Source organism: Ambystoma mexicanum, chromosome 12, assembly GCF_040938575.1.
Source record: "Ambystoma mexicanum isolate Mex_15411 chromosome 12, UKY_AmexF1_1, whole genome shotgun sequence".
NCBI lineage: Eukaryota > Metazoa > Chordata > Amphibia > Caudata > Ambystomatidae > Ambystoma > Ambystoma mexicanum.
This window is the reverse complement of record NC_090936.1, coordinates 86212154-86239775: the sequence shown is the minus strand read 5'-3', so window position 1 is coordinate 86239775 and position 27622 is coordinate 86212154. Positions and strand designations below refer to the sequence as shown.

Below are 27622 nucleotides of genomic sequence, written 5' to 3'. Positions count from 1 at the left end.
CGGGACGGGATAGTTGCAGCAGCCGACTTCTTCTCTGCTTCTCTTCGGTTCCTTGTAGTTCCAGTGGCGACTCTGACTTCTAGCCCAAGGGCCCTGCCTTTTATGCGAAAATCCCCCATTCACACAGCTTGGCTGTCAATCGCGCAGCAGGGGGCCTGGACAACTACCTCAGCCAATCATGGCAAAGGGCGACTTGGGTTTCCTAGGATGCCCTGTGCAGGGGGTGACTACACCCCTCCCTCACATTCAGCCCACCTAGACACCCAGGCACCTAGAGGAGGGCTTCTTGGCAGAAGCCCGCCAAAAGACAGTGAACAAAGAAGGCAAACCTGGTTTGCCGCGCAAAGTAAAACACAAGAAGGACTTTAACAAAAAGAAATAGCGAATAAACCCGACCAGAGCCAAAAGAAAAAGTATTTGGTCAAGCGGGTTTAAGTTTGAGGCTAATATAATAGCCTAAAACAATACCACGTTTCTATAGTATAATCGCAGTAGAAAAGTTAGGGTAGATACCACTGCCACCAGCCAAGTCTAAATGTTAAAATAGCGAAACAATGCTCAAGCAGGTACAGAGAAAAAGGGCTAAGGATTAACCCTTTCCAGTACTCCATGCAAGATGGGGTGTCATGGATCTGTGGTTAAATGACTAAGTAAAGTTAATGGCAACTTTACCCTTTTCTGGGGAACAGTAGTCAGCCCCAGAAATGGAGTCGGTGGGACGTCTAAAAGACAACCCTGTGTCACTTTACTGAAGGTGCTGTGTAACACACAAAATAAGGGGGCTACTGAAGTGGTGTACTCCAGAGCCCACAATCACAAAAACAGATGAAATACACATGGTAAAACATGGATAAGAGTGGGGGAAAAGCTCACACTCTTACCAAGTGGAAAAAATAACTCCAGAAATCCAGCAAAGCTGTTTAGGGACTCACTAGGTAAGGGAAATTAGCCATTGAATGAGAATTCTCCCTAACAGACTGGGATAAAGATTCCGATGGGACATATGGAGGGCAGAGGAAAAAAGATAAATGAAATAATGCAAAGGGGAGCCAGCGAGAGGGAGACTGAGACAGTAGGATTTAGGACGAAGGACGATTACGAAGGACAAACACTGTGACAAATGTAAGGAAGGCATGGTATCAACAGTAAGACAGACAAGTGACCCAAGTTTGGTGTGATAAATGCCTATCTAAACCTAAATCTACAGATGGGAACAAGCTACAACCATCAAAAAATAATAATGCAATCCTAGTCAAGTCTCATCAAAATAAAAGGGCCTATACTAAAAAATAAAAAAAACGATTGCCAATCCTTACAGCTAAAGATACATATTGAGGGAAAAAGAAAAGAATTCACAAAATTATATGTCAGGATGTTCAGGCTGTTGGCCTCCCTTCCCCACGTTTTCAGCACAAGGCGGTACACTTGAGCAAAGCACACACTCTGGCTTCTTTGGTGCGAGGACACAGTTCCATTACCAGCATCAGGGCCTTCTTTGATGCAAGTCTCTTTGCTTTCCAAAAGTCTCGACTCAGAGGGCCTGATGTACATGACCAAAATAAAAACACAAATTTCCTTTCCTCTTTCGAGTGTTCAAATCGGGTATCTCACCCTGGATCCCCCTCAGCTGGGCTCCGATCCATTTTTATATCACAGTGTCGTGGATATCAGGCAGGTAGTTGGGGCAAGCTAGGCGGAGGCTTGGCAGGCCTGGCATAGGCACACAAAGAACCCATAACAAATACCTCCTTTCATTCCTTCCTAGTGTTTGTAGTAACTTCCTGGTTACCACTTCCTGTTGCCAAACAGGAAGTGCATGATAACTCATGAGCTCTCTAGTGTTTGGGTTTGGCTGGCTATATAAGCCACACCCAAGATTCTTCCAGTGCTTTGTGTTGCTTACTGTGAGCCGTATCAGCAACACACTTGCCGTGCTCTGGATCATCCTACTTCTGCTTACTTGCTCCGGATCATCCTGCTTCTGCTTACCTGCTCCGGATCATCCTGCTTCTGCTTACCTGCTCCGGATCATCCTGCTTCTGCTTAACTGCTCCGGATCATCAAACTTCTGCTTACCCGTTCCGGATCGTTCAGCTTCAGCTTACCTGGTTCTTACTCTCATCCGCAGCTATCTCCAGTGAAGAGGGGACTTCTACACCAGCACCTGTAAGAACAAAGAAGAACAGCGTTAGCACGCGCACATCAGTAACGCTGCGCATACTCACTGAATCTTCTCGCAACGCTGGAATCCAGGGTAGTTGCACGAGCGCACAAACCCCTGTAAGAAAGAAGAGACATTATTCATTGCGCTCGCTCCAATAACGCAGACACTTATTTCACTACACTCTCTCTCTCTCTCTCTCTCTCTCTCTATACACGGTGCATACTTGCCAAAAGCCTCAGTGCAAACTTACCTAACCACCAAGTCTCCAGTAGCGCTGAACCCGGACTCGAGGCACTAATACCACATAATTTCTCCTGCAAGGGAAAGGGAGAGACATTACCAGGCGCGCTGGAATTGAAGGGGCTGCACAAACCTACCAGCAGCTAGCTTCCAAACGCAGTGCTACTCACCCTCAAAAATACCGGCAAACAAAGACAATACAGACATTTTTGGACACTCAACATTCTCCGCGCAACGTTCACTTGTGGGAAGGACTTTCTAGCCAGTGAAGAAACTGGCGCCTTGAACTCTCAGCCTCGCTGTGAAGGCATAAAACAGCGTTTGGCATCTGAACTCAGCCTACAGACATTGGCACCAATCACATGAGTGAATCGCACCCCTGCAAATGCAGGATGGAGTGCACACCCTACTAAAGATGAAGGTATTCCTCTGGGTGAAACAGGGGAAGTGAAGACTCAGTGTCAAGGGAGGCTCGTCCCTCGCTCCTGCAGAGACACAAGTGAGTGTGACACACAGTAACGTGGATCCCCCTCTTCCGGGCTCAGATCCCTTTATAATGTTCAGAGAATACTCTTTCTCGGGTGACTCGCGGTTCACCCTGGAGCCCCCTTAGCCGGGCTCAGATCCTTTTCTCCATCACAACTAGTCTCCCTCGAATCAATTGTAGCACACATTCAACTATCGAAGACTTTCGAATGTGCACAGGCTTTAGCTTGACCCATTGCAGGACCACCTTGATCTCAAAGTTTCCTGTTGAAAAGTTGGTAATTAGTTGGTTGGACACCTGACAGAGACCTTCAAGTGAGCACCCACGTGGCGCCGGACCACTCGGTCTATGGTATCTTATTTGGCCTCCCCAAAGTTCAATCACTCCTCTGGTTTTCAATTATATTTGCGTCGTTCGTCACATATGTTTAACACGCTATTCTCTTTAGATTTCTTCATACAATGTTGCCGCTTGCAACCTTGGTTCTAACACAGGCAGGTTTAGAATCAGTCCCTCTGACTCACCGGTTGTACTGTCTTTACTGGCGCTGCTTTGGTGTAGGAGCCAAGGACAGTACCATGGCGGCAGCCACTCCTCCCCGCCTTGGTTATCGACACGGGAGAGCACTGGGTACGTCTGACACACAATTCAGGTTTGTTCAGCTTTAGTTCCCCGTCTTAGGTTTAATTTCCAAGGGTCGCGAAAGTAACGTGTCTGAAAAGGTCAAGGGCACTTCCCTTCTTGCAACCCTCTGATCTTGCCATCTTTCTCCTCGTATTAAACTTCCATCTTGGAACCGCTGTTTACTCATGTGCTTTGCCTCGCTCTCATTGTGCTTTCGTGCTCCGCCTTTTATCCGTGTTGGGAAGTGTGATGGAAGTCAGGGGGTGCGTGTGTGCGTCTGTGTGTAATGATCAGTAATTGCCTGACGTTGCCTGGCCATTGTATTGGGACATGTCAGGTACACGCCTCTGGTGTTAGTCCATTTTCACTCACAGTGTGCTGTCCATAAGAAAGTGTTTGTGTCACGAAAGGCGGGTGCGGTTGAGTTCCTAGGCATCCGACCTAGTAGGATGGGGAAAAGGTGCCATCGGGGAGGGGATACTGCGTCTCACCTTCCATTTCCACTCCTCGAAAACCCCCTCATCCAGGTTATCCTCCCGCACTGGTCCACCACCAGGCAGTGGATCCAAAAGCGATGGCCGTGTCCTTGCCATCTGGATTGCAGATCCTTGGGGACTAGCGGGTAAGACACCTTCAGGACAAGGGCAATGACCAAGGAGAAAGACTGGCAAAGGACTAACACAAAGACAAGTGAATAAAGAAGGAATGATGAAAGACTATGACAAAGGAGAATACCTGAAGGACTATGAATAAGGAGAAAGACCGATGAAGGACTACAATGAGAAGCACTTTGAAAAAGGAGCACTGTGAAAAAGGAGGAATTTGATGAAGACTGAATGATGCGGAAAGAGCTTCAAATCTATGACAAAGTAGTACTAGGACAAAGGAGGGCTACGATGAAGGATTAAGAAGAACATTTTTGACTATGACGAAGGAATATGATGAAAGAGAAAGACCAAGACAAAGGGGAAGGGCCATGATGAAAGATTGTGAAAAAGAAGGACCAGGTAGGCATGACTATGACAAAGGACTAAAACAAAGAATAGGGACATATGTGCCAAAACCAAAAACAGCAAGTAGGGTGCATGCATGCACAACCACAAGGAAACAATGAATCCTTACACTGATTTGAAAGCCCATATGCACACAATTACTTTGGTACAGTTGGCATTGTAAACTCTCAGCCAAAACTACAAACACGTAGGGGTCCAGAACAGTGCTACTACAGTAAAGAATTGAAAAATGACCAATGTATTCCTGTGCTGCACTATATTGGGAAAAGCCAGGAAAGTGGAAACATCTGGCAGGGAACAGGAGGTGACCCTTATGAGGTTTCAATGCTTGCCCTAAAAACGATTTGTTGCGGGAATAAGAAAAAAGTGATTAATAATACAAACATGAATTGAAGGCAATTTCAATGAAATACTAACAACCTGCCAATGAAAATGTGGCACCATGCATTTTGGGAAATAAATATGCTTACAACCTTGAGGGACTACGCAAAGGTCAGAAAATTGTGTAGATGTGTAGAACAAACAACGCAATTCATGTATAAAATAAAAAAAAATGCTTACCATGAACACTACCAAGACCAATGTTGCCAGCCGCAGTTGACAGAAAAGAAGACTCTGCATAGATATATTTTGTTCTCAACTGACCGTCTTCTGTACTAATATGAACGGACGATCCTTGCACCTTATCCAAAAACACAGTCTAAAAAATAGGGAAAAGGAAACTAGCATATAACTGTACAAAAAGGGGCAGACAATACGACAAATATCTTAAGCCATCATCAACTAAAATGAAGTGGACCATAGCTCAAGTCTTCAGTCAATGACTCATATTTATATGCCAACACACCATTTCCCATGAATGTACACCCTACAAGGTAAATGTGCAACAGAGTTTTTTCATAGGTTGCTGGAGTTGCAGGCTTTGTAGCAGTATGGCCTGGGTTCTCAAAGATAAAAAAAGCAGACACATTCAGTCACATATACTACAAACATGGGTTTGTGAATGGCAGTCAAACCTCAGTAACCATAACATTTATGTGGCCGATGTTTAACTAGTGTCTTTAGGCAAGTGAAGATACCATGGATTTCCAGCTTATTTGATCTAAAAGGTTAGGTACTCCTTCTCAGGGTTCCTAGACATCTCTATTCATTACACATTTAAAACGGGCTGGGAGAACCAGGGGACGTGCAAATGGACAGTCCCGATTGTGCGTCCTCCTCGTGGTGGGTCAGAAAAGAGAAGGGAGCCCCCGCTTTTCACCTCCCCCTCCCCAGGGACTAACCCTGCACTACGAATACCGGAGGACCCCCTGTGCTGAAGGTCGAAACAGTGGTGTAAAACCGCAAATGCCAGAGATTGCCCACGGCCTGCAAAAGACACTGCTCGGTACCGCCCAGGGCCAGGAGCGTAGTAAAGGGGTTAGGCTGCCCTCCGCGTGGAGAGGCCTGCGACACAGACAGCCAACCTGCAAGGAGGTGTGGGCTTGATCCCACCACACCGCCCAGACGGTGCCCTCGCTCCCAAACACCGGGGGAAACACCCGCATCCCTTCGAGCTTACAACTCGCACTCAGTAGCCATGCCCGAATCTGAAAGTGCTCCTTCCCATCGGTAGCAAAGCAGTCAATGCGTCCTCCCTTCAGAGAAGCAACGGAGCCGGTGAGAGGAACAGCCGTGCCGCGTATAGGTATGCCATGGTATGATGTGGCATTTATAATGCGCCTGTACACAAGTGTTTCTAGACGTTACCAGACAAGGAGGTGGAAACCATGCAGGACAAAATAGCTATGACACTAGGCCTCGTGTCATTCAGTTCACGCAAGTGTGGGTAAGAGGTAAGGGGAAAAGTGCAGTTAGCTCACAGCTGCAGTCAGCGATGGGGAGCCCGAAGGCAGTACGAGGGCAACTGGACATGCAGGAGCCTGGGCCCGAGTTCAGAGGGTGACCAGTGCGCAGAGCAGTCAGGTGTATCAGCAGGGGAGAGGAAGAGAGAAAGCGGATGCGAAAAGGAAGCTCTTGAGTTGCTTCCGGAACTGGAGGTGGTTCTGCTCAAGTTTGAGAGAGGCAGGGAGGCTGTTCTAGAGGGAGGCCCCGGCCGAGGAGAGAGAGAGAGAGCTGCCCCCAACTCTCTGCTTAGAGAAGCATCGGACCCTCAGAGTTGGAGGTGGATGAGCAGAGAGCTCGAGAAGGAGAGTGTTTTGGAAGAGAAAGTTGGAGTTAGAGTGGTCCCCAGGCCCCAGAAAGCCTTGTGGACAATGCCAAGGGTCTTGAAGTTGATCCCTTCAGCCACAGGGAGCCAGTGAAGAGATTTCAAAGCTGGAGAGATATGAACCCTGGGCTTGAGGCCAAGGACAAGTCTCACAGTCCTGTTCAGGATAAGTTTTAAAGGTCGAAGAGTAGAGGCAGGAAGATTTAGAAAGAGGCTGTTGCAATAGTCCAGCCTAGAGAGGACCAGAGCTCTGGAGACGGTGACTTTCTGGGGGAAGTGAGAAAAGGAAGAATACCTCTGAGGAGGTACAGCTGATTGACTTCTTACAGACGTCCGAGGTCTGAAGAGAAGGAGAGGGTGGAGTCGAGGATGACACTAAGGTTGTTAGCCTCGCAGGAAGGAACAGGAAGAGGGCTCAGAGTAGGCAGCCAGAGAGAGCAAAGGAGGGAGCGGGTGTGCCAATGAGGAGGATCTCAGTCATACTGGCATTAAGGCAGAGATCCTTAGCGGCACACCATTCCCGAATTGCAGCCAGACAGTCTGGTATGAGAGAAGCAGAGGTGGGAGAAGAAGCAGAGGTAGGTGAGGGAAGTCTGAAAGAGAGCAGAGTGTCATCCGCAGAACATTGAAAATTGGAGCAGAAAGTAGCGATGCGGTGGGCAAGAGGTGCCAGGTAGTGGTCGAAGAGCCAGGGAGAGATGTTAGACCCCTGGGGAACACCACAATTAGAGAGAGAGAAATAGAAGAGAGTAAAGACCCCAGATGGACCCGAGAGGGTCGGTCAGTGAGAAAGGAGGTCAACCAGGACAGAGCCTGATCAGTAATACCAAGGTTATCCCGGAGATGACTGAGCAGGATGGCATGGTTGACCATGTCAAAAGCAGAGGATAGATCAAGGAGACTGAGGACAGAAGGGAGATTAGAGTCAAGATTGGAGAACCCCCCCTCCTCCACGGCCCATCCCGGGTCTCCACACATCTCGGGAGGCACCGGACCCCACCAGCTGAGGCTGGAAGGCGGCAGGGCATAGCCCCAACCCCATCTATCTGGCACGGGCCCTCACACCACCTGGAACCAGCACCTGTTCTCATTGGTACATAGCAGGGATCCAGAGTCCCCGACAGAGTGCCGACTGGGGGATTCAGACTGCCCCCCCGCTGCAAGGGACCAAGGAGGCCAGTCTTGGAGGTCTCATAGGGGAGCCGTGAGCCCAGTTAGAGGCTGGAGAAGTGGCCCCACAGGGCCCACTGCAAGAGAGGCACAGGGGCCCTTTGGACAGAAACACACTTAACAGCATTGTGCCCTGGCTCGCCAGGCCGAGTGGACTGACCTGGGGAGGAGCTGGGGCCCCGTGGCATCGGGCCCTGTGGCCTCAGGACCACGTGGCTGGGCAAAGAGCACCTACAAGGAGATAGGAAGGCATAAAAAGAACCCAGGCAAGACCAGTGGACCAGCTACGGACCCAAAAGAGGAACAGGAAGGTGTAGGCCCCCTACCAAGGGGCATGCACTCGCCACCCCGTCTGTATGAGCAATAGAAGGGTCCGGGTAGCTCTGGCCAATACATAAGGCCCCGGTCAGCGGGATGGTAGGCCCGAGGTGCGGCAGGCCCTGCAAACCACCAACTCAAGTGTCATGCCAGTGGGATTGCCCAAGTTGACAAGCCATGGAAGAAACCTGAAACCAAGCTCACGATAGGGACCCAGAGACCACCGACAGTCCCAACGCACCAGAGTCCAATTAATACCAGCAGGGGAACTAGCCACATCCAGGTGCACAAGTTGAGTCGAGAGGTGGCACATAGACACAAGAGTGAAATTAGCCATTTTTTAATACACCCAAACAACAAAGGAGGAGTAACCAGACGGCCCACCACATCCCTGATGGAGGAGGAATCTGCTGCAACTAAAAAAGATGTGGCGGCACTAATGGAGGAGATCAGAAACATGAGAGCTAACATTGGGGGCAGGGTGGATAAAATTACCCAAAGGATTGATAAGATGGAGGAAAGACTTGAGGTGGTGGAGCACAACCAGTCCTCCCTGGACACCTTGGAGACGCAGATGGATGTGCGCCTCTCTGAGGTGGAGAGGAAAGAGCAAGAGATTTCCATTCTCCATCACTTTTCAAATCGACTAATTAAAGTACAGGCTTGTCATGGAGGATGACATACATAGGGTCACAAGGGACACCAAGACTCCACATACTTCAACAGAAAAGCCTTCTGAGGAAGGCCAATGACAGAAGAAGGGCTCGAGAAAAAGATGTGTTCCAGGGGGGCGCTGTTGAGCAGCCTGCAAGATGGCTGCCTAGTGTTTGAGCTCCACGCCTAGCCGCCTTCTATCCGGCTACATCTGCGGTTCCGTGCCTGATCCTGTACCCCTGCCTCGGATTAATTACAGCTGCTGCTGTGAGCTTTCCACACGCCGAATCCCGGAGGAAATCGGACACCGGGTGCCCTTGATCTACCTTCGTGCTACGCGGGCGGCGGCGCGGCCCTGGGCCATTGGACGTATCCCTTGTGCCCCGCGGCTCGAGCGGGCGCCCGCCGCCGTCCCCATCGCTGCTGGCTCGTGCTTGTGCCTGGACTGGCGCCCCTGTCGTCTCCGCCTGCCCGCCCCTCCCGTGGGAGATCGGTACCGCGCCGGCTGCTTGGCTGCGGCCGGGAGTGGGGGCTGAGCGGGGTGCAGGCCTACGGGGGGTGTTGCCGCGGCGGAACCCGTCGCCCGCCGCCGTTGCGGATCCTAGAGGCGGCCTACGGATCTGCGGCCCCTCCCTCTGCGATCGAGGGGCTGCTGGCGGGCCCTTTCGGTGTGACGGCCCTGCCTGGGTCGAACTTGCGGCGCCTGAGTGGAGGACGCGGCGATCTTGAGGTGAGGATCGGGGGCGGCCGCCATCTGTGTCTCCCGTGCTCTCATCGCGTCTCGCCCCATGGGCGATGGCCTGCTGAGGCCCGGACACCCTGTGCACTGCCCATTCTGCTGGTGGGCCCCTACTGCCTCTGGGTGCGTAGCCCTCCCTGCGGGGGTCTTCCTTCACCGCACCGCTGCATTGTGGCCTCACCCTGCTCTCGAGGCTGGGTTGCCCTGACGGAACACTGTACCTCATCCTGTTGGGTGAGTGACCTGCACCACACCCAGCTGTCTCACCCCCTATACCTGGCCCCACTCACTCTTCATCACACTGGGCAGTCTCACCACAAGCTGTAGACCACATCGCACCGGGCCGTTCTCTCCGGCTCCGCAACACCTCAACTGCGCAGACGGGTGACCCCGTCTTCCATACCCCACCCCCTCAGCACCCCAATCTCTTCTGGACTGCAAGCTGCTCCCTCTGTTGGAGACCACCACGGGGACTGTACTGGGGAGGCTGCTGGTCCCTTTGGCAAGCCCTACATCTCGTAAACAATTGGAACTTCCACACACATGGTCTCCTCACTTCCCTGCTTGGCCGCCTCCTTCGTGCCCGTAGCAGCCCGGTGCTGCCGTAACTGGCTACTCTCATCTTGTCATCACCCCCTCTCATTCTCTGCTACCGATCATGTCGAATCGCTCCAAGAGTGGCGCCAGGGGGGGGGGGGGCCCATGGACAAATTTACAAAGGCGGTCCCTCGATCCGAAGTGGGCCACGCGTCAACTACGCCGGAGGAACCTGATACCGAGCTGAGTCCCGGGGCTGCGTCTCCCGATCTTACTGCCATGATGGAATCGATGGCCAAAAACTTTGCCTCCTTTCATGAAAAGCTTGACGACATCAATGCTAACGTGCCTCACTCAAAGCACGCGTCGATCAGGCTGGCTCCAGAATTACGGAGGCCGAAAACCGGATATCAACCAATGAAGATGTGATACACACACTACAGGACACTGTGGCTGCCTTATCGCGCGACATGAAGAACGTAAAGGCCAAATGCGACGACTTGGAATCCCGCTCCCGCAGAAACAACCTACGCATTATTGGGGTCCCTGAAACCGCCCCGAAGGGTCGAATGGAGGAGGCGGTCGAACGTCTACTCAAGGACTTGCTTGGTGACCCGGATCTTTCCCCTTACTTCACTGTTGAGCGAGCTCACCGGGCCCTGTCCCCGCGTCCCAGGCCAGGTGATAGCCCCAGGCCCATTATAGCCAAGATTCTCAATTACCGGGACAGGGACCTCATCCTCCGCCTGGCACGTGAGAAGGGTGAGCTGCGCTTGGAGGCTAACACTATCCGAATCTTCCCGGATTTCTCAATGGCTGTGCAGCAGGAGAGGCGTCAGTTCCTTGGCGTCAAGAAGATGCTCAGAGAGCGCAAAGTCCCATATGCCATTTTATTTCCTGCCAGACTCAAAATCACCCACAGGGGCAAACTTTATTTCTTTACTATCCCTGAAGAGGCGGCAAAATTTGTTGAGATGCAGATACCGCTTCAGGGCCCTGGTGATGACATTGCTGATGAAAATTGACTGGGTGTTGTGGAGTGGGGTTATTGGCTGCATTTGCTGACTCTGTGATTACAATTTCTCACTGGGATGGTCTACGTACCCGCTGACTGCCTGGGCCGCAAGGTTCAGGCTCTCATCCTCCTTGGGGCTTAAATGATGCTCTACATGAGGCCAATATTGTAATATTTTGCTGCCCTACTGTTATGTTTTCCTCTTTCAATGGCACAACTACGAGACTTCCACCTCTCTGAGACCGTCCCAGTTCCCCACCTTGGGGACACATGGGGTGGAGGCTATATGACTGTCGACACTGGTCTGGGAGTTGCGGAGCCGCTGGGGCTCGTGCGCGGTCCCTGAGTTCCCGCTCTGCGGGCGGGGGCTTGCGCTAGAAGTCCACCGCTACTGTTCGTTTGGCAACAGAGCCGTTGGCTCTAAGCGTGCTAGTGCGTGGCAACGGCGCACCCCATTGCGATTGCACTGTTTCTTTCTGTTTTGCTTGAATGTGTTGGCCTCCGTTGGGCCTTGGGGAAGTGCTGGCTAGGTTGGGGTTGGCCTATCTGTGTGTTGCTAAGGGAGGGTGATGTTTACACTGCTGATTCACGGTTAGTGGTGCGGGTGGGGGGTGGGAAGGGGGCTGTTTCTCAAAAAGGCACACAAGGTTTCGCGAGGCGCATCCTGAGGTGGCACAAGCGCGCATGCTGTCTTTACTATGGGAGCCCACACGGTCATTTGGGTTGGGATGTTCATTGAGGATGGATATTGCGGTTGAAGATGGCTACAACTGAAATGCCTACTGTCATAATGTCCTGGAATGTTCGGGGGTTGAGCAACCACACCAAAGACCGCAAGATCATGGCGTATGCCAATAGGCATAACTCTAGGATCCTGCTCCTGCAGGAGACACACTCCAATGGACTGATACCAAGGGCACTTGCCCCGTCATGGGGTCCCGCCAGATTTTTCACTTCCTATTCCACGCAATCTAGGGGTGTCCTCACGATTATCCACAAATCAATTAAGTTTGGACTGCACAAAAGCTACATCGACCCTGAGGGTCGCTACGTTATACTACACTGCACACTAGTCAATAAGGAATATTTGCTTGTCAACACCTACTGTCCCAACGTGGACTCACCGGAATTCTTTGACACAATAGCCACCATACTTCTGGGTTTCGTGGGGGTGCATATTATATGGGGAGGGGATCTGAACCTTATATTGGACACTGTCCTAGACAGAACGGCCACGGGTCCTAGGGCACTGTCTCGCGCAGCGCGCAGGCTTCGTGGCCATATGCAGTCTCTCAACATATGTGACGCCTGGAGAACTCTTTATCCCCAGAAACGCGAATACACTTACTATTCATCTGTGCATGATAGCTCGTCCAGGATAGATCTATTCTTGGTCTCCGGCGAGGTGGTGGGCGGGGTGGAGGGGGCGGGCATTCTGGCCCGCACGCTCTCGGACCACGCTCCAATCACACTGTCCCTGAGACTGGGCACTCCTGTTCCAACAGTCAGCACTTGGCGCTTTAAGTCCGAGGCCCTAAAAGACATCGTATTCAAGGCCGAAATACTAGCCGATATTGGGTCATTCTTTGAACTTAACTCACTTCAGGACACGACCGCCGCGGTTAGGTGGGAGGCCTTCAAGGTATATATAAGGGGCATGTCCATCTCCCGGGAGGCCGGGGTGCTGAAGGCCATTAGGGCTGCTCTGGGGCAATCTGAGATCAAATTGAAACAACTTGAGCAACGTAACACTACCAGCTCTGACCCCTCCATTCTTGCCCAGATCTCGGATGAACTCCAAGTATATAACACACTGGCCACCTCTGAAGTCCGTTATTTCAGCTGCCCTCAGGCCGCCAGGAGGTATGGGGAGGGCGACAGACCTGGGAAAACGCTAGCGACTCTTGTGAGGGGGGGAAATGGGCCGTACACAGATCTTCTCCATCAAAGACCGAAATGGCGACGCTCAGTGGGCGGACCCTAAAATACTAGAGACATTCACTGAGTTTTATAGCTCCCTTTATTCCCAGCCCGCAGAACACACTAAGCAACATATGCGCGAGCTCCTCGGGCAGATCCCCACTACAGAAATTTCCCAACAGACTAGGGACCAGTTAGACTCCCCGATCACGCTAGCCGAGATAGTGTCGTCCATCTCTGACTTGCCCAAAGGCAAGGCGCCTGGCCCTGACGGGCTCACCGTCGACTTTTACCAGGAGCACATAGCCGTTCTGGCCCCTCGGCTGTTTGAGGTATGGAACGAGGCACTCCAGGCCTCCATCCTTCCCCCCCCTCCATGCGTGAAGCGGTAATCACGGTGTTGCTCAAACCGGGTAAGCCTGAAGATGAATGCGGGTCATACAGACCCCTTTCCCTCATGAATCTTGACACAAAGATCTTTGCTAAAATCATTGCCAACCGCTTTTTGCCAATCATGACGCACCTTGTGCATGAGGACCAAGCGGGCTTCGTTCCGGGCAGGTCCACCTCCCATAACATCAGGAGATTGTTTAATGTCATGTCCCGCATAGATCAGGACGCCCAGGCTGTAGCGGTTACGTTGGACGCCCAGAAAGCCTTTGACATGGTTTCTTGGAAATACATGTGGCTGGTCCTCGAGACAATGGGTATTGGCCCAAACATGATAGGGTTTATTAAACTATTGTACACGTCCCCCGTGGCGCCCGTTCGAGTTAACTCATTAACATCTGAGATCTTCACGCTATTTAGAGGCACCCGTCAGGGTTGTCCCTTCTCTCCAATTCTCTTCGCATTGGCGATAGAACCGATGGCGGACTACGTACGTTCAAGACACTCTCGTAAGGGAATAAGATTGATAGAGGAGCCTGAAATTATATCCCTATATGCAGACGACGTCCTACTTTACATCAGAGATCAAACAACTCACCTCAACCCCATATTGAGAGACATCACTCGCATTGGCACCCACTCCGGCTTTACGATCAACTACTCCAAGTCGGAGATCTTCCTGCTCACTAAATCTACCACACAGCCCATTTCCGAATATCCTCTGCGCTGGGCCCCTAACGGCATTAAATACCTGGGAGTACATGTATCCCTCACTAAACCCAACCTACTTACCGATAATTATTCTGCGGTAGCGCAGACAGTTGAGGCTAAAATCTCACGATGGCGCACTCTTCTGTTGTCCGTTGCGGGACGACTGTCCCTGATTAAAATGATTCTCCTCCCCAAGCTCCTGTACACCTTTAGTAACATACCCTTATGGCCTGGGAGGGCATACTTCACTAAGCTTCACACGCTCTGCGCACAATTCCTCTGGCACTCTGGTGCGGTACGCAAGAAGTGGACTGACATGGCACTCACATACAGACGTGGGGGCATTGCTGCTCCTGACTTTGCTATATATTGGATTGCGGCCCAAGCCCTGCATGCCACTCACTGGTACCCTGGCGCCCCAGTACGCCCTCATGTCAAGCTGGAACGGTTGGCATCCTTGGGTATTAATCTAATGACCCTAGTGCTGCACCGACATTATGCTCCGGACTCCCCCATTGACCCTATTGCCGCGACCTTGTTCGCTTGGACACACATACTAAGTCCATCAGCTGGGACCTCCCCGTATTACAGGTGGCTGCCCGTGTGGGCCTTTCCGGGGTTGGAGCCCACGCTGGACGCTGCCTTGACCCGCGACTGGGAGGCTCTGGGTTACAGGGCATTGTCTGACTTCGACCCAGAGGGCAAATTTATAGATCCCCAAACTTGGAGGATGGGTCACACTAAATCTCCCTTAGAGACTCTTCGATACTACAGGCTTCGCGCTGCGTTCCGCACTATGTGGCCCTCCTTCCCTGATGAACCCCCGGACGACCCGGCAATAGCGTACATCGCTAACTCGGGCGGTGCACGGGGCGTTGTCTCATCACTGTATCATATCCTGCAGGATGCCTCCTCCACTCCGGTTCTCGGAGCGCGCAACAAATGGGCAGACGAACTGGGCCTAGAGATACCTGATGAGTTGTGGGAAAGCATGTGTCTTCACACCCAAAAAGTCTCCCTCAACTTCCGCCTTCGGGCCATGCAGTATAAACTCCTTAATAGGCTATATTATACACCGCACAGGACTTCTGGGTTTGCTCGTTCCGGGGTGCGCCTCTGCCTGCGCTGCAAGGCCGCAGATGCTGATCACCTACATATGTTCTGGACCTGTCATAAGCTGTCCGATTTCTGGGAAGGGGTCATAAAAACACTTAATGCAGTAACTGAAACCACTATTGATCCCGATCCTCTGGCAGTTTTGTTTGGGATCTGGAGCACTGAGGAAACTAAGCGCCTGAAAAAGTTTTTAAATATAAGTTGCATGATTGCCAAGAAGTGTATACTCCAGAACTGGAGGTGTTCCTCTCCCCCGACCCCTCAGAGATGGTTGGGCCTGCTCACATGGTCACGGAACTGCGAGGAGGACTACTTGGCTATGCTGCCGGCCCAATCTCGTCCCAAGAACATTTGGAGTGAATTTACCACATATCTCAACACTCAGTCCGGAGCCGCGTCAGGGTCTTGTCTGTCCCCGGCCTCCACTCATGCACTGATCTCCTTTGGTCTCCTCCTTTATTTGTAAAATATTGCAATCACTGTTGTAATGATGATAAAGTGGCCTGTAAGCGGCTCCACGATCCACATGATTCATATGCTTGTTGCCCCGATGTTTGTACCTTGTGAACCTCTGCCAATAAAAATAAAAGTTTAAAAAAAAAAAGAAAAAGATGTGTTCCAGGCTCCCGGAAGTTCAGGAAACTGAACATCCCCCCCAGGGATGTGGACTTGACAAAACACTGGCAACGTTTCTAAAGCTATCACTTGCAGGAAGGAGATCGAATCAAGAAACGCCCATGATGGGTGATAGGGTGTGTCACAGTTGTGCTTTGTTTGACTCATTTGTGCTGTTAAGTTGGAAATGAATAGTTGTAGGGGGCGGGAACTCAGGCGACCGCATTTGTGGCTCTTTTGGAGACTGTTAGATGAGGGCGAGAAGGGAGGGCTCTAGAACAAGACATTCAATGAGAAAAGGTCCCAACTGAACAGATGCCATAGGTGGTTCAGTTTCAACCTGGTGATGTTAACCAGGGAGGATCAGACGCCCGGTGGATGCGGAGGGTGGGAGGGTAACCTTGGTACGAGCCATTTCCCTATTGTCTGCCTTCTATTGCACAGTTAACAAATGGTACACGCAAACCTCCTAGTCGGCAAGAAGAGAGCTCCTGAACAGGGCTAACGTGATGGCCACAGTTGAAATGGGATCATGGGCTGACCTCGAGGGTGGGCACCTTGAATGTTAAAGGATTGAAATCGCCCACACAGAGATCATTAGTTGCAAGGGAATTCCAGAGGTCGAAACTAGATATCCTGTTCCTACAGGAGACCAGATATACTAAAGGGGAAGAAAGAAGGATCCCATGTGGGCTAATTAGACGGGAAAACTGGGGCTCTGGTCCTCATAAGAAAAGCGGGGGTGGGGATTCTGGTTAATAAGGCACTCAAGATGGAACTAACCTGGGTCTGGTCCGATGTAGAGGGGTGGGCTCTCCTGGGATCGGGCGCCGTAAGAAAGGTACACTTCACGTTTGCCACACTCTATGCCGCAAACCACGGTCAGCTAAGATTTTTGAAAGACACACTCTCGGAAATATTGGTAGAAAGCACGGGACATGTAGTCACAGGAGGGGACTTCAACATATGGGCAGACATTGAGTTAGATAGACAAGCGCTACATGACGGGGAGCAGGACCCGCCAAGACTAGGCTTTCGAGACCTCTAGGAATCTCTTGAAGTGTATGGGTTTAGAGACACATGGCGCCACTTTCACCCATGGGAAAGGGGCTATACCTTTTACTTGCCCCCACATGGAACATACACCAGAATAGATTACATCTATATCTCTAGAGACCTGTGGAAAGAAGCACAGGGCTTGGCGATCATCTAGATATCCTGGTCTGACCACAATATGTTTATGGCGGACCTACATTGGATGGGTTTGACCACCAGAGGAACTAAATGGAGGAGTAATGAATCCTTGTGGAAGGACGAGGTATTCAGCTCGGATATGTGCAAGGAAATTGTAGAATACTTTTAAATGAATCACATGGGGGAGGTTGATAAGAACTGTGTGGGAAGCGGGAAAGGCTACCTGGAAAGGGATCCTGATCATGGAAGAGGCGCGAAAGATGAGGGAGCAGTCACTAATTGAAGGTAGGCTTAGGGAAGAGAAAGCGAATGGATAAAAGGGCGCATGATACGTCAGGGAGGCAAGAGGTAAGTATATTGGAAGTGAGGGGGAAAAGGGAGGAATTGCACCTTCTGGAAGAGAGGAAAATAATCAGAAACTTACAATTTCTGAAACAAAAATTAAACGAGATGCGAGATAAAGCGGACGCATTATTGGCAGCTAGATTCAGGGGACAGCAAGCTAAAAGAGGAGTCACAGAAATCGAGGGTGCAGAAGTAACAATTAATCTCTCGTGGGAGGCGACTACAGAGGCCTTTGCAGTCTTTTATGAGAAACTATATGAATCAGATGTTTCCCCTGAGAGGGTGCCATAGACAGGTACCTGGCCTGTATCCAACTGCTCAAACTTTCCCTCACAGAGACTGGCACACTGGAGGCCCCATAACAGAAGAAGAAATTGGGAACGCAGTGGCAAGACTACCACTGGGAAAGGCCCCAGGGGAGGAAGGATTCTCTGCTGGGTTCTATAAGTCATTTCTCATCCCAATAATGCACAAGGAGGGTAGGGATCCCCGGAAGTGTGCCTCTTACCTCTTGATCTCGCTCCTGAGCATAGACGCCAAAATATACACTCAAATCCTAGCAACTAGACTAGAAGGGTATATGCTGGGGCTAATCCACCCTGACCAAGTGGGCTTCATCAAGGGAGGACAGGGAACAGACACAATGAGGAAAACCCTCCACCTGATCCATGCAGCTCAAGGAATGGAGGGGGACACATCCCTCGTGTCAGTGGACGCCGAAAAGGCATTCGATAGGGTGGAGTGGGGATTTTTAAAGGCAGTACTTGTAAAGTTTGGTATAGGGGAAAGGCTTCTCTGAGGGATAATGGCTGTCTATGCATCTCCGATAGTCAATGGAGGGAATTCACGCTGGTTCAAACTAGGAAGGGGAACCAGGCAGGGTTGCCCCCTCTCCCAGACAATGTATGCTCCATCAATAGAGCCTCTTGCTCAGAAGATCAGAGCGGACCCAGGTCTGAGGGGACTCTCGGTAGGGTGAGTGGACTACAAAATTGCACTATATGCAGACGACATGCTCCTGCATATAAAGTACCCCTTAAATTCCATACCTGCACTGACCCTACAAATTGAGCAATACGGCTCTATGGCAGGACTAAAAATCAATAGATCCATGTGTGCTCTTCCCCCTAGACAGGGCTAGGGAGGGGGAGATCGGAAGGTTCACATCAGTAGGGATGAAAATCAGGACACATTGAAATACTTGGGTATAAATGTCACACGGGATACTGGTCACTTATTTGCGGCAAACGTCTCCCTGATGGCTAAAATAAAGGCAGACTTCTCAAAATGGCAGAAGCCAAAATCTTAGCTGGGCCACCTTATCTCTCTCAAAATGGTAGTCCTTCCCAGGCTCCTTTACGTATTTCAAACGCCCTCCTTTCGTATCCCGGACTCACTTCTTCTGAGGGATAAAGGGCTCCCTTCTGAGATTCCTGTGGCAGGGGGAATGGGCGAGGATTCCCAGTGCTACATTGGTACTACCTAAGGAGGTGGAGGAGGGCCTTACAGACATAAGGCTCTACGACAAAGCCGCTCAACTAAGAATCCTAGTAACCCACATTATATCCCAGTCTGACCTACAGTGGATAGCGCTAGACAACCTACAATTGCACCCAGCTACAGTGGGGGAATGGCTATGGGTCCCGAGAAACAAACTCCCAAGTAGGATCCGTGAGCACCCTATCCTGGGGACTATATGGGATAGTGGTGACAAGGAGCAGATATGAAGGGGGTTACAGACATGGCCCTCGCCCCTCTGGCATCTCTGGGTACCGGGAGTGCAGGACGCAATACCTAATCCTGAAAGATTCCTGAAATGGTACAAAGTGGGGCTGGAGAGGATAGGACAGCTTTGGAGGGTGGGTAACTTCATCACCATATCCGAGCTAGAGGAGGCACTGGGCATAAGCAAACTCTCAGTATTCTCTTACCTGCAGCTGAAAGTGGTCCTCAGAGGAACAGACCTCAAGGAAAAGACACAGAGGGGCCTCACACCCTTCGAAGCACTCCTAGACAAGTTGACCGAAACAAAGGGGTTGATTTCGGCAATGTACAGGGCTCCAGTTACCTCAGGTAGTGGCTCCACAGAGAAACTTAGGCCTCAATGGTAAAGAGATATGGGATTCAGTATTGATTCGGACCTCTGGGATAATCTCTGCAAGGGAATAGCGCAGACATCAATCTCATCTCAATACAGGCTCCACTCCATCAAGTTACTCCACAGTGGCATTATGATCCGGTCAGGCTCTCGAAGATGTTCCAAAACTCAAATCCCACCTGCTGGAGGGGCTGTGGGGAACGAGCCGACTACTGGCACATGTGGTGGGGATGTCTGAGGGTGCAGGTCTTGTGGGATGAGGTCCTGGGATGGATTAATGACCTAGACGGTATAGTCTGAGTTAAATCGCCTATGCTGGTTCCGTTTGGTATGGAGGAGCAGGAGGGGGAAATACACTAGGCTCCCGAAAATGGGCAGCATCGCTACTGCTAGCCGCAAGGGCATGTATAGCTACCAAATGGAAAAGGGTCAATCCTCCAAGTAAATAGGAATTGACCAATGTCTCCAAAAATATATTCACTATGGAAAGAATCACAACGGGCTGGAGGGACAGGCAGGACCCCTGGAGACAGAATGGGCCAAATTCATTGTAAAATATGTGGACCTGACCTCACAGATTTCTAGAGGCTAAAATATCTGGCTCGGAGTGGAGGGTGCTAAAAGCAATGAGGTGATACAAACAAGTGTAAGCAAGTGTAAAAGGGAACAGAGAACTCATGTCAACTGACCAGAAAAGTTACCTCACCAAATAGGAGACCAACAGCCATTGTGTTCAACTGTTAATGCATTAAACTGTTGAAAACGTTCTAAGTTGTGTTCTGTGCAGGGGAAGGGTTGTGCCAAAGTGGGCTAGGGGGTGAAGAAAAAAGGGGGAAAAACAACTTGAAGACGTCAATTTCACCTACTGGACTTGGATGTCGTATCCCATCCACAGATTGTTGTTGTATGTACGTAACTTAAGTCTTAAATAAAAAAAATAAAAAAACAGGCTGCGAGGACCATTCAAGAGCAACACGCTTGTCTTGGAAGCAGAGCAACACAGGATCAAGTTCCCTGTCCCGCACTTAGAGACTGGTGTCTGGTATCAAGTGTGTTATAAAAGATTAACTAATTAAAACAATTCCATGTGTTAACAATCAAAATCTTTGAACTCCCCTTTAGATATTTTTTAACGCAAGAACGATAACGGAGCAATCCAGATCTATACTGCAGAGCCTCCATGCCATTACAGAAGTATGGATACTTCAGATGTAGCTCCACCTGGGAATATTTCTATAGTGTCCTAAGTAACAGTGGTTGCCAATCAACGTGTATTGCATTGGGTGAATCACAAGGCACCAGAATCCTCTGAATCAAGATGCTTTAAAAAAAGTTACATGCCCTGGGTTCAGTAAACCGGAGGCAGTGGGATTTGGTAGGACCAACACCGGTCATTGTTGTGAATAGTGTTGGGAATGTGGGCATCTCATCTCATGTGCTTGAGGTCTCGCTTAAGTTGAAATGTTTGCAGCTTGCAGTCCCGACGGTGTAGGTCTTTCTCTTGAGGGTCTGAGTAATCAGGACCTACAAGTATAAGAGGGAATCCCTTGGGAAACACAGAATCCTCTGCAAAGTCTGGCTTCTTGGCAGTCAGCCTGGAGCCCATAGGAGGCCGGTGGTGCCCTAAGCTCAAAAGATGTTCCTACTGCAGTTCGCTCAAGAGGTGTCTTTGGTAGGTCACCTGGAATTGAAGACTGTTGAGGTTACCTACATTTCCACCAGCCCAAAATGGAGGGGGGTGTGTGAAGGGGGTACCACTGCAGCTCTGGCTCCACTTGCCCATTTTCTGGCAAGACTGGTGGCAGGTTAAAAATGTCTCCCAATTCCATTTTCAGTGGCAGAGACTACTTTTGAGAGAGCGGAAATAAACATTGTCGGCTCCATCCCCCAACATGCTCAGGAAACTGGTTTGTTTTAGTGATTGATAATGCAACAAGGTACCCATAGACAAAGGCTTTAGGGGCAAGGTTGTGGGTAAAGACATCTGTGGGATTTTCACCAGAGTAGAATTCCCTAAAGAAGTTGTCCATAGCAGAAAATTCAATTTCAATGTAACATGCATGAAGATATTCAAGTTGCCTACGCGTTATCGGCTGCCTATGAAACCCACACCAGCAGCCTATTGAAAGGATTTCACAACTTTTTAAAAAGAATAATGGAGGATATGAATCATGAAGGTACGGTCTTGCTAGGTGGAGATTTTAATGCCAGGATTCCCCTGACGTTGGGGCAGACGGAAGTCGCCTGGAGACGCTGGTGCAGCGCGGAGGCTCGCACAGGGCACATCAGTGGGGGATGAGGTGGGCCCGTTTATTGGCCTCATACGGCTTTTCCGCCATCAATGGTGCCCATCACTCTGACAACCACCCCCAAACTTCACATGGGTGGGAATAGTGGGCAGCAGCCTATTAGATTTTATGTTTGTAGCCAAATTTCCTGCCACTGTGAAGGACATGTGTATTTATCAGTGCCCAGAGAGCGACCACTACCCCATTCTGGCAAACCTGAGATTGCAGGCTATTACTCCTAGCCTGAGATCGACTGACTCGTTAAGTACCAACCCAGGTTTGAATCGCATCTCATGGAATGACATAAATCTAGATAAAGCAACAATGGTTGCGAACCATTATGGGTACTTTTCTTTAATTGAGGTTTTTAAGTTGCCAGTGGCGAAAGCTATATTTGTTCGAAAGCCACTTGGCAACGATTCAAAGTTGTGTTATGAGGTCCCCTCAATCCAATAGCAGGGTGGCCATAGGATCCAAGAACCCCCATCAGCACAACCACGACAGGGAAATCTGGGATAGAAAGAGGAGGTTAAGGGAAGAATTACAGGAAATAGATTTGACTGAAACACAACCTGTAGCTCATAGTGACAAGGTCCAAAAGGCCAAACAAAATTATGGTAAATGTCTGAAGAGGCATAGGTACTCCACAGGATGCCGGAGATGGCGTGAGCTGGTACTGGCAGCCGTGACTAAGACCAACATTGAATTTTGGAAAATTGTGAATGGCAGGGAGCCGTCGGCGAGTGATATTAACAGACTACTGGAGGCAGGCTGGGTAAAATACATACAGCAGAACCTTAGAGGTAGTTGGGTTAACTCTTCTGGTTGGATGTCGCCGGTGAACAACTGGGCCTATGGCTTGGGCCTGGACGACATCGAGGGGGTCATTAGAGCTAGCAAAGCCCCTAGGGTCCCAGGCCCAGATGGAATCTGTAGTACCATTATCAAGTCTGACATGTCAGTTTGGGCCCATACCCTGCATCACTCTTTTGTATTATTGAAGCCCTGCCCTCATGGCAGGACAGCCTCATTGTCCCAGTGTAGAAGAATGGCAGGCATGACAACCGTAAGAACTATCGCCTGCTGGTCATGCTGGATGTGCCTGCCAACATTTTTGCTAGGATCCTTTTGAAAGAACTGGAGATTTGGGAAGAATCCGTTACATCATTTCCCAGTATCAAACTGGGTTTCGTAAAAAAAATGTAGCATCGCATTAACATCTTATCCTTAACCACCACCATCCAACAAGCATGGATGGTGAGGAAACTCCCGGTGTGTGTGGCCTATATCAACCTAACTGCCGCGTTTGACACTGGACCGCAATACGTTGTGGGGAAAACTGCAGAGGTTGAACATCCCGTCGGAACGGCTTAGGATGATAGTCCTATTGTACTCCTGGACCAGGGTCAAGATTAGACTGGATCAACATGGGGGTTTCACTGCCTGGATTCCAACTTTACAGGGCCTAAAACAAGGCTGTATTTTAGCCCCCATGTTGTTCAACCCATATCTGGCTGACCTGAAGGCGGCTATAAAAAACCTAGTCGCCATTCCTCCAAAACTGGGCTCTAAGCCGCTGCAGTGGCTAGGCTATGCAGATCTGGCTATTCTGGACCTGACACCTGGAGGGTTACAAGCTTCCCTGACAATCAAAAAAAAATATGCTGATGACAATTCACTGGTCATCAACATTTAAAAATCTAAAACAATTGCTTTCACCCTGTAAGGAAGAGGGTAAACAACAGGCTAAGTTGGGAGATAGCAGGAACTGAATTGGAGGTAGTCGCATCTTATAAATACCTGGGCATTCATTTAGACTCTAGGTTAAGTGGTATGGTCCAGACTGAAGTCTAATGCATCCGCTCTTTTGCTCAGAAGAGGGAGGGTTCCCTTCTGGCTCACTGGTGCAGCTCTATCAAGCTAAAGTGGTGCCTTTGATACTCTATGATTCGGAATCATGGCCATTAGCAAGGGTTGAATAAACAGGCAAACTTGAAAAAGCCCTACTGAAGAGTTTGCTGCAACGTCCTTCCCGCACAGCAATTGAGATTATCTTTCTGGAGTTTAAGGTCATGTCCATTCAACATAAAATAGCTCTTGGTTGCCTAAATCTGTTCTGGAAGGTGACTAATGCCCCGGAAGGATCTTCGCCAAATTCAATCCTAGAGGTGTACAGGTCAAGAGCCATGTTGATGCCGGGTAATAATCTCACAAAGAAATGGCTAACACTTGCTTCAGTGAATACTCTGGGATCATCTCTGCAGTGCTTCAAGCAAACCTTCAAGCCCATTGTATTTGTGCAAGGTTTAGAGCAGGCACTAGTTAATCTTGGCACTAAAAATCATGCCGCAAATGTGTGCCCTAGATCCAGGAAAGGACCTGTACCCCCACTTACATACAACAATTTTTGAGTAACTATCTGGTATGGGATTACCTAAAGGTGAAATGCAACACAGTAAAAACACGGGAAATTGAGGGGACCTGGCACCATGTCCCCAGAAACAGGGAATGAAGTATATGTGGCGAGTGAGTACTAGAATCCGTAAGACATCTCCTGTGTCAGTGCGTAGCTTTGGGTGGTGTTAGAGGCAGCAGCAGGTGCAGCAGCTGGCTGGGGGAGGAACCCACTTGGGGATTTGGTGTGGGAAGAATTAATGAAGGGAAATAATCACGGTTGTATTGTTTTTTTTAGTATGTTTTAGAGCAAAATTCTAAATATATTAGAATCCTTGTCCTGATGGGAGTGGGATGAGGGTTGATTTTCATGGATGTTTTATTTGGGACTGTGATCTGTTGGTTTGATACCTTGGATGTAATGAAAAAAAGTTGAATAAACTAGATCACAAATAAAATTTAAAAAATATTTAAAAAAAGAATGGCTGCACTCAAACAGCCCGAAAGAAGAAAATGGGATCTCCTCCTGAAATACTTGCTCTTTTCCTACAAAATGGGCCATAGCTCTTTTGCAATTCTTTCTGATCACCCTGCGAGGGACCAGTCTACCATGGTCAAATAAAGATGGAAAGCATCTAAGCGTACAAAACAGGATGTGTTGGAATATGTGCAGGTCTCAGACAGAGAATGGCACAATTGATTGACAACACAAAGGAAAACATGTGGGCAAGTCAGGGCTCTGGCAAACATTGATATGACCAAATTGCCTCCAGGTTTGACTACAGGAAGGAGAGGCAGTCCTTGTGATGGAGATTACTATGCCTAGAGCTTTGGTAAACAAGCAGGCTTTGCCCTAATAGCAAGTAGAGATCAACTATCTTGCATACATTTGTATCCCAAAGATACCTCCAAGGGTGTTCCATGTTAAGAATTGACATCGGATGCGAGTAACTGACTTCACTGCACCTAGTTTCAGAAAGAGGATTGAGAAAGTGAGCCTATGCCAGACATCCTCCAGTGCAGTGCCAAAGATGGTTCTCCGTCAGCAGTTTCCACTTTATGTTCTCTCTGGCATGTGTCAAAAACTGGTGTAAACATGATAGACTAGGGACGGAACAAGTTACTTACCTGTGACTCTTGTTCTCCAGCATGGGTCTTGCACAGATTCACGTGCTCATGAATATTCCCGGTCGTCAGGCTGGGAGTACTCAGTAAAAAGAAATTTACACTGCTCGTTTCCACTATTGCGTATCAGTGTCCTTTGGGTCCTACTGCCCCCAGCCAATAACACTCGTCCTTCTAAGATCGACCCCTGGTGGCCATCTTTAGGTTTGGTAGTGGACGTAAAGTGGAGTATGAACCAAGAAGAGCCAGAGAGAGGAAGGCGGGAGGGAGGGTTTGCATGTGAATACATGCAAGACCCATGCTGGAGAACAAGAGTTAAAGGTAAGTAACTACCCTTTCTAGCATGGGGTCGTGCATGGATTTACATGCTCATGAATACGATTACACAGCAATACATACATACACAACCACGGGAGGTGGCAAGGCTCCCAAAGCAATACGCTTATCCCTGGGACACACTCACCTCAAACAAACAGATTGCAAAGCACTGCTTGGCCGGCCTGAAACTCCTCCCTGGGATCACTGGTGAATTTCATAAAGGTGTGGGTCGACTGCCACGTAGCAGTACTGCAGATGTCGAGCACGTAAACACTAGAGAGAAACGCGTTTGACGCTTCAATGGCTCTGGTGGAGTGGGCTGTGGGCCAGCCTGGAAGCAGTCTGTTGGCCAGACGATGGCAATGCATGATACAGCCGGAGAGCCACCTCAAGATGGAAGCCTTAGACAGGGCCTTCCAATGGCCCGTAGGTCAAAAATGTATGAAAAGCGGAGACGTCTTCTGAAAGTCTTTAGTGTGTGTCTTAGTGTGTGCCTCGTAGAACTTCAGGGCACGAAAAATATCCAGCAAATGCAACGTCTTTTCAGCAGGCGAAGACGGGTTTGCGAAGAAAACTGGTGGAACTAAAGGCTTGTTGAGATCATGGTGCAGGATTGATCCTCCTCCTCTGAAGAAGAGGTTGTGAAGTGGAGGCAGTTGGATGGCGCTAACTACCAACAGATGGAGAAGGTGAGTGTTGTATTTAAAATATTACCAGAGTGGTTGCGTATCTCCTATTAAGAGGGAGAACATTGGCTGTAATCACTTCAGAAGTAGCAGCTGACTGTCCCGAAGTGTTACAAGACTATGAACATCAAAGAAAGGTCACATGTAAGAAACGGTTTCCCGATCCACATTGAAGCAGATTGCTGTATGAATAAAAGGGAACACAACTATTTAAGCTGAAGTTCATCATCAAAGAGTGATCGTGCTTACCTAAATTCATTTTTAAAGTGAAATTTAACTCTTGTAACATTTAGAACAAAGATTTTAAAGTCGTAGGAATTACTGAAATCACGAGAAGAACAAGCATTTCCCAAAGCAGTAGGCAGATCCTTTTTAATGTGAAACCAGCCCAATTAAAATCTAAACTGTTAGGCAGAATCCTGTGCAGTGCCCTTAGGTACCACTACACGCAATTAAGACTATAAGTGGTAATACAAGTTCACCTTTGGTACAAGGCTGTACTACACTGTTAAAGTGGTAGCAGTAGCGGAGCAGACAGACTTATCTCAAGAGCAAATGAGCAGTAGTAGAGATTACACAAAGGACCACAATTACTGTGACTCAACCAAACACTGACTCAAGGTTTCAGGTAAAAAATATAAGTACATTTATTTTTAAACCATCTGTTGTAAAACACCTCACTTCTAATACTTTAAAATCACACGTAAAGTACACTACACACAACCAGTTCCACTTGTTCCAATGAATTCAAATTAAGTACATTAGGATTTGACAGATCGGTGTTGCGATACGAACGCGTAACCGCGGATAGAAATGCTCACAAAGTTAAAACACACTTTGTACTTTAGAATTTCAAACAAGGGAAAAGGGGATAAAATCACAGGCAATGCTTTTGTCAAGGCAATAGGATCGGAGTACTCATTCAAAGATACAGATAAAAGTCAATAGGCCTGTGCAAGTGTCTTTGGAGCAGATGCTCTGTTGCCGAGGATCACACGTTGAACAGTATGAGATTCGAGATGCCAAGAGTACTTGGATATTGTCAGATGGAAGGAAACGTTATAAGAGGGAAGGAAGAAAGGACAAGCCTTCGTGGAGGAAAAGGGTTCACCCAGATTCCGGATGGTTAGACGGAGTGAACAACCAAATGTGCACAGTACCTTATTCTGTTGAAGAAAGCTGGTGCCACGCCATCTGCACTACCCAGGGCTGAGGCCAGCAGCAGCAGCGAAAAAGGTAGCAATGAATAAAA

General features: G+C 49.2%; 1 protein-coding gene across 4 annotated transcripts in view; it reads right to left on the bottom strand.

The window, feature by feature from the left end:
* FAM185A (family with sequence similarity 185 member A) overlaps positions 1-27622 on the bottom strand; it is a 432094-nt gene that overhangs the window by 265487 nt on the left and 138985 nt on the right. For all 4 annotated transcript variants that reach the window (XM_069628055.1, XM_069628056.1, XM_069628054.1 and 1 more), the window contains exon 4: positions 5090-5228. In XM_069628055.1, coding sequence (XP_069484156.1) covers positions 5090-5228 — 139 coding nt within the window. The remainder of the gene's footprint in view (positions 1-5089; positions 5229-27622) is intronic.